Raw genomic sequence first — 7832 nt, 5'->3', positions numbered from 1 at the left:
TGTAAATTTACCAGAATGGTACCTGGACTCCCAGGATGAAATTACAAGGAGCGAATACACAAACTAGGGTTTTATTCCATGGAATTTAGAAGGTTAAGAAAATATTTGATCGCATTTTCAAGATATTGAGGGGAACTGCGAGGGTCGATAGAGGGAAGTTATTTCAGCTGGTTTGGGCATTCTAGTACTAGAGGGCAAAATCGAAATATTAGAGCCAGGCCTATCAGGAGTGAAGTTAGGAAATACTTCTACACACAAAGGATGGTTGAAATTTGGAACTCTCTCCCGCAAAAGACAATTGATGCAAGGTAAATTGTTAATTTGAAATCTGAGATTGATAGATTTTTGTTAACCAAAGGTATTAAGCGATATGGCCAAAGGCAGGTAAATTGAGTTGCAGCACAGATCAGCCATGATGTGATGGAACAGAGTCAAGGGGCTAAATGATCTACTCCTATTCCTGATCCAATGTTCCTATGGGGAATCGTGGTTTAAATTTAGTGCTGTTGTTTTAATTTTATTAAAATAAACATCTGAGCAAAGGGATATTTAATCATATTCTTTAACACATCTCTGAATTTCGTCTGGGCCACTGCATAAATAACCGTGTTGGTGCAGGAACTCAAACGCTGGAGCATATATCCACTGTGTTCCATGACGGTAAAAGGATCAGCGTAATCTGTTCGGAAGAAATGAGTATCTGTCATTTGTGCACATATTTCAAAGAGGAAATTTACCATCCATAGCAGGATAAAACTGCCTGAAATTGCGAGCAGTAAGATGATGGATTTCCTTCGGCTGTCCATCTCTGGATCATTGTGACTTTCACCCTCCTTGCTCCCTCGGAGTCCCCTCCTGACTCTACTGGCCTTTACAATGTGCCTGATGGTCAGAGCGATGAGAATTGCAATCAACACAAATGGAACAAAAGGGGTTAAAATATTGCGAAACCAGACGTAAGCCATCCAAATGGGCAAGGTGTAGAAAGCAGATTTTAAAAGACAGAACCAATGTATATTATTAATTATTTCACCAGACTCGTTTACAAAGTAAAGTGGAATGATTAGTAAAATGCTCGAAGCACACACCGTTGTTATAATCACAGCCGCAGCTCCTTCGGTGCAATATTTTACTCTCAGCTTCTGGTAACAAATGGCGATGAATCTATCAAAGGTGAAAGCGACAGTAAACCAGACAGAACAATCAATGGCAGCAAATGCCAAGCTGATATTGATACTGCAGATGAGAGTATAGTACAGGAATGAATGGGGGAAATAAATATCTTTAATCTCAGACAGAATTACACCAAAGATCAGGACCAGTAAATCTGCTACTGCCATGGCCACCAGGTGTCGAGTGACACATGTGGAGAGACCGCACTTTCCACGGGAGAGAATCACAATTGTAAATAAATTCGCTGCAATGAAAGAGGGAAAATATTTTAATCAGTATAGTCATAACAAAATGGCAGACAGGTAATGACAGTTTATCAAATTTCAGCACATACTTTCAACTCATGCTGTCTCTCCGAATCTGTATTTCGATATCTGTCACTGATTTTAACTTTCCCTCTGTTTTTCTCACGATCTGCCTTTCTCCTGTCTCTCTCTCTATGTTTCAGCTTGTTTCTGTGTCGCTCTAATCATATGTCTCTCTGTCTCTGTCTTTCTTTAGCTGGGATATTTCTATCAGGCTATTTAAGGCTAGAATGGCAATGAGGGAGGGTTTAATATATAGCATTAACCAGAAGTCGCTCTTAACACCCAGGTCTACTCACTAGCACAGCTTGAACTCCGGATTGGGACAGGTTTAGAAGAAGGCAATGGGGTATACTTCAAATTACAGAGATGGGGACATTAAATGGGAGTGTCAGAATAGGGTTCAATGATTCTGAGATTCTTTGGAGTGTCTCTGAAGGCATCTCAACCCGTTATCTATCTTGGCCAGGGTGAAGGAGCAGTGGACTGTGGAGAAACAGGCAAATATGTAATGAAAGAAAGCCTGAGGTTCAGGCATAATTTGACAGACCGCGAGTTGTGGCAATAGGGAGAAAACAATAAATCAATGGTTAAAACACAGTTACCTTCATTGTGTATATTTTAATTGATTCGTGGGATGTGGGCATCGTTGGCAAGGCCAGCATTTATTGCCCATCCCTAGTTGCCCTCAGTGACTTGCTAGACCGCTTCAGAGGGCAGTTGGTGAGGGGCTGGAGTCACCTATATGCCAGACAGGTAAGGACGGCAGATTCCTGCGCTAAAGGATATTAGTGAATCAGTTGGCTCTTTATGATACCTGGTCAATTTTTGAATGCTATATTTATTTTTACTTCCAGGTATTTTTTAACTAAATTCACATTCTCAATCAGCCATGGTGGGTTTGAACTCACGTTTTTTGGGTCATTATTCCATGTCTCTGGATGCCTAGTCCAGGAGCAAAACCAAAGTCCTTTGAAGCAAATGGGAAAATAATCCAACGAGTTTTCAAACAAGCTTTCAGCTTGTGAGCCCCGGTTTTACACCTGGAGATCAGAGTTCAGTTTACACTCTTTTCTTTAATCTCTTCTTATTTTTTTGACTCTGCCGCTCTCTATCTTTTTCGCTCTCCCTCTCCCCCTCTCCCTCCCTGCCAACTTCTTCTTTTCTGACTTTGTGGGTGAAATTGGGCTCGGACTGGAGGGCAAAACTGGCGATAGTGAATTGGCAGTAGATTCAGACCGCAACCGAATTTCTTTTCATTTGATTTCAATGGGAAAAATTGGGCGCGGAGTAAAACGGGTTCGGATCTGCTATGAGCCCGTGTCGAGCAGCTGCCGAAGGCCTATTCCACCCTCAGTGCTGCGAGACTTTGGTGAAAGTTGTAAAAATTGTTGGTGTTGAAACTGCAGAGAGAATTGTAACTTCCCTGGGAATTACTGTGACGTTATTGCATTAAGGCTTCAGTAGAAGATGGTGACATTTAACTGATCTCAATACAAGCAAGCCCGTGAGGACAAACAGATCACAGAATCAACAAGTGCAGTGATACTGGTAAACCCCGAGTGACATTGACAACTGATAGTAATGATTTACCAGGAACACCAAACACTGCGAGAATCGGGTAGTAAGCCGCTTCAATCTGGGCAAGGATTGGTGGATCCATCTCTTTGAGTCACACGGTGCCGGTGCTGCAGGTAATAGCTCAGTTTGACAAAAAGATGAAGCCGCTTCATTCGAATCGTTTATTTATATCTGAGAGAAATCTCAAGTGAGATAATTAGGTTACGCAATGACTGACATTAATTACGGTCTTTTAAACAAACAGATCAGGCAGCTGCTTTTACTCCAATTATCCTGCCTATTAGGAGGTGGAACTCCGGAACAGTGAAACACTCCGATGAACTTTAACCTATTTGCCGTATATTCCTGTGTGCTCCTACCTTACAGGTGTTAACCCATTAATGCACACAGAACTCTGAAAGTAAATTTGCTACTTGTTTGTCCTCAAATAACTATTACATTTGGCTGACAGTGCTTGCGTTTTACAGGTTGATATTTGTTCTCTTTAACTAGCCCACAACTTTCAGAGTTGGTTCAATGAAGATGTCACACGACCAATCTAATCGACCCATGTCCTCCTTTTATATCATTTCACTCCTTCTATCGCATTCCTTGATGAAAATTGGGGCAGAATATTGGTTTCTGTTATATCTCTACGGTGCTATCTTTCCTTGTCCATTTAATGATTCCTTCCCTTTAACTATTATTTTGTTTTTTTAATCTGTTCATGAGAACCTTTGCTATTTGCTTGTCAGTCTTCCTTCAGACTTCATATTACTGTTCTAATCTTTTTTTCCGGTCCGTTTTTTCTCAGTTTGATTTCCTTTTACATTCGAAATGACACATGCGTTTTTAACACTCGTTATTATTTTTATTTTACTACACATTCTAGTTATTCCAGCTGTTGGTGAGCTACCTTTACTTGTGACAATATGCCTAGGCTGTAGATTAATATTCCGCCGATTGAATGATGCCCACTGTCGCTGCATTGCTTTATTGTAAAGCTTTCATTCCCTTTTTCTTGTATAGCCCCGAACTCCTCCATCACCATCCCCGGTTATGTCCTGTCCCACCGGCAAGACAGAGCCACCAGGGGTGGCGGCACAGTGGTATACAGTCGGGAATGAGTGGCCCTGGGACTGCACAACATTGACTCCGGACCCCATGAATTCTCATGGTTAAAGCTCAAGCAAGGACAAGGAAACCATCTGCTGATTACGAACTACCACCCTCCCACAGCTGATGAATCAGTACTCTGCCTTGTTAAACACCAGCTTGAAGAAGCACAGAGAGGAGCAAGGGCACAGAATGTACTCTGGGTTGGGGCACTTCAATGTCGATCACCAAGAGTGGCTCGGTAGCACCACTACTGACCGAGTTTGCCGAGTCCTTAAGGATATGGCTGCCAGTTGGGATGTGCGACAGGTGGTAAGAGAAGCAACACGAGGAAATATCTACTTGTTCTCACAATGAACAACTTCTCCTTTGACTCCACTCACTTCCTCCAAATTAAAGGTGTTGCTAAGGGAAACCGCATGGGCCGTAGCTATGCCTGCCTGTTCATTCGATATGTGGAACGCTCTTTGTTCCAGTTCTACTCAGGTCCCCTCCTTCAGCTCTTTTTCCGGTACATCGGTATTGGTGCATTTCCTGCTCTCAACCTGAACTAGATAAGTTCATTCGCTTTACTTCCAATTTCCACCCTACCCTCACCATCACATGGTCCATCACCGACTTTTTCCGTCCCTTCCTTGAATTCTCCATTTCCATTTCTAGCGATCGGCTTTCAACAAACATCCACTACAAGCCCACCGACTCCCACAGCTACCTGGACTACACTTCCTCCCACCCCGCTTCCTGTACGGACTCTATTCCTTTCGCCCAGTTCCTCCATCTCCGCCACGTCTGTTCTGACGATGCCACCTTCCATACCAGTGCTTCTGACATGTCTTACTTTTTCCTCAACCGAGGATTCCCCTCTACTGTGGTTGACACGGCCCTTGACCATGTCCAATCTATTTCCCGCACTTCTGCTCTCACCCCTGCCCCTCCCTCCCAGAACGACGATAGGGTTCCCCTTGTCCTCACCTTTCACCCCACCAGCCTCCACATTCAAGGGATCATCCTCTGCCATTTCCGCCACCTCCAACGTGATCCCACCACCAAACACATCTTTCCCTCACCTCCCCTTTCAGCATTCTGAAGGGACCGCTCCCTCCGCAACACCCTGGTCCACTCCTCAGTTACCCCCAACAGACCTGCTCCGTCACCTGGCACCTTCCTGTGCAAGCGCAGGAGATGCAACACATGCCCTTTCACCTCCTCCCTTCCCACTGTCCAGGGCCCCAAACACCCGTTCCAGGTGAAACAGCGATTTACTTGTATTTCTTGCAATTTAATATACTGTATTCGCTGCTCATGATGCGGTCTCCTCTACACTGGGGAGACCAAACGCAGATTGGGCGACCGCTTGGCGGAACACCTCCGTTCAGTCCGTAAGGTTGACCCCGAGCTTCCGGTCGCCTGTCACTTTAATTCACCGCTTCACTCCCACTCTGATCTCTCTGTCCTCGGGCTATTGCATTGTTCCAATGAAGCTCAACGTAAGCTCGAGGAACAGCACCTCATCTTTCGATTGGGCACTTTGTTGAACATTGAGTTCAACAATTTCAGGTAATTATCCCTGCCCCCATTTTTCATGCAGTATGATTTTTGCCATTCCCATTTGCAACATTTTATCTTTCCTGCCTCTTACAAAAGTACAGGATGTTCTTTCTATTTCTTCCTCCCCTCCTAAACCACCCCCCCCCACGCCCCCCGCTGTCTCTGCACCTGCTTAATATCTGTTACATCTCCAGCTTTTTCCAGTTCTGATGAAGGGTCCCAGTCCTGAAACGTTAACTCTGTTTCTCTCTCCACGGATGCTGCCTGGCCTGCTGAGTATTTCCAGTATTTTCTGTTGTTATACGGAATGTTTTCCTTTATTAGCCATGCATAGAATACAAGAGCAGGGGGGTTATGCTTCAACTGTATAAAACACTATTTAGGCCCCAGCTAGAGCACAGCATGCTGTTCTGGTCACCACATTATAGAAAAGATGCGACTGCACTAGAGAGGGTACAGAGGATATTTACAAGGATGTTGCCAGGAGTAGAGATTCTTAGCTATGAGGAAAGACTGGATAGGCTGGGTCTGTTATCCTTGGAACAGAGGAGGCTGAGGGGAGACCTTAATGATGTGTATAAAATTATGAGGGGCCTAGATAAAGTGGAACGGAAGGACCTATTTCCCTTAGCAGAGGGGTCAAAACCAGGGAGAACAGATTTAAAGTAATTGGTGGGAGGTTAAGAGGAGATCTGAGGCGGTATTTCTTCACCCAGACAGTTGTGGGTGTCTGGAACTCACTGCCTGAAAGGGTGGTAGATGCATAAACCCTAACTATATTTTAAAAGTATTTGGATTTGCACTTGGGATGCTGTAACATGCAGGGCTACGGACCAAGAGCTGGGAAGTGGGATTAGGCTGAATAGCTATTTGTTGGCGGGCACGGACACGATGGGCCGAAATGGCCTCCTTCTGTGCAGTAACTTTCTATGATTCTATGAATGTAGAAGAGCATGCCAGGAGCAGAATCAAGGTCACCTAAAAATGAGGTGCCAACCTGAGGAATCTGCAACACAGGACCACAAGCATGCAAAAAAGTGGAAGCAGCATGCTATAGCCAAGGTTAAGCGTTCCCACAATCAACAAATGAGATCATAGCTCTGCATTCCTGCCACATCCAGTCGTGAACGGTGGGGAACCATTATACAACTAGCGGTGGAGGAGTCTTCTTGAATATTCCCATCCTCATTGATAATGGAGCCCAGGACGTGAGTAAAAAGACAAGGCTGAAACGTTTGCAATCTTCTTCAGCCAGAAGAGCCAAGTGGATCAGCAATATCTGCATACTCCTGGTGTCCCCACATCACAGAAGCCAGTCTTCAGCTAATTCGATTCACTCCACGTGCTATCAAGAAACGGCTGATTGCACTGGATACAGCAAAGGGTATGGGCCCCGACAACATCCCGGCTATCGTGCTGAAGACTTGTGCTCCAGAACTGCCCGAGCCTCTAGCCAAGCTGTTCCAGTACAGCTACAACACTGGCATCGATCCGACAATGTGAAAAACTGCCCTGGTATGTCCTGTCCACAAGAAGCAGGGCAGATCCAAGCCGGCCAATTAACTTCACAAGAGTCTACGCTCAATTATCAGCAAAGTGATGCCCAGTTCAGGTTCCGCCAAGGCCACTCGGCACCCGACTTCATTACAGCCTTGGTCCAAGTATGGACAAAGAAGCTGAATTCCAATGGTGAGGTGAGAGTGACTGCCCTTTTCATCAAGGCAGCATTTCACCGAATGTGGCATCAAGGAGCCCTAATAAAACTGAAGTCAATTGGAATTAGGGAGAAAACTCTCCTCTGGCAGGAGTCATACCTAGCACAAAGGAAGATGGTTGTGGTGGTTGAATATCAAACATCGCAGCCTCAGCACATCGCTACAGGTGTTCCTCCAGGCAGTATCCTAGGCCCAACCATCTTCAGCTGATTCATCAATGACCTACCATCCAACATAATGTCAGAAATGGGGATGATTGCTGATGACTGCAAAGTGCATTCCATTCCCGCATGCAACAAGACCTGGACGAAGTTCAGGCTTGGGCTGATATGTGGCAGGTAACATCATTCGCACCACAGAAGTGCCAAGCAATGACTATCTCCAACAAGCGAGTGTCTAACCAGAGCCCCTTGAC

At 44.9% G+C, this 7832-nt stretch overlaps 1 protein-coding gene across 1 annotated transcript; it reads right to left on the bottom strand.

The window, feature by feature from the left end:
• Window positions 1–497: 497 nt before the first annotated feature.
• On the bottom strand, window positions 498–1343 carry LOC147095620 (uncharacterized). Its single transcript, XM_085973674.1, has one exon. It carries the CDS (start codon window positions 1338–1340, stop codon window positions 498–500), a length of 843 nt encoding a protein of 280 aa, XP_085829800.1. The 5' UTR covers window positions 1341–1343.
• Window positions 1344–7832: the final 6489 nt, after the last annotated feature.

The sequence above is a fragment of the Somniosus microcephalus genome, unplaced genomic scaffold (assembly GCF_052327205.1).
Source record: "Somniosus microcephalus isolate GS21.2 unplaced genomic scaffold, FLI_Smic_1.0 unresolved_chr1, whole genome shotgun sequence".
In the NCBI taxonomy this organism is placed as follows: Eukaryota; Metazoa; Chordata; class Chondrichthyes; order Squaliformes; family Somniosidae; genus Somniosus; species Somniosus microcephalus.
This window is presented reverse-complemented; position numbering and strand designations above follow the sequence as displayed.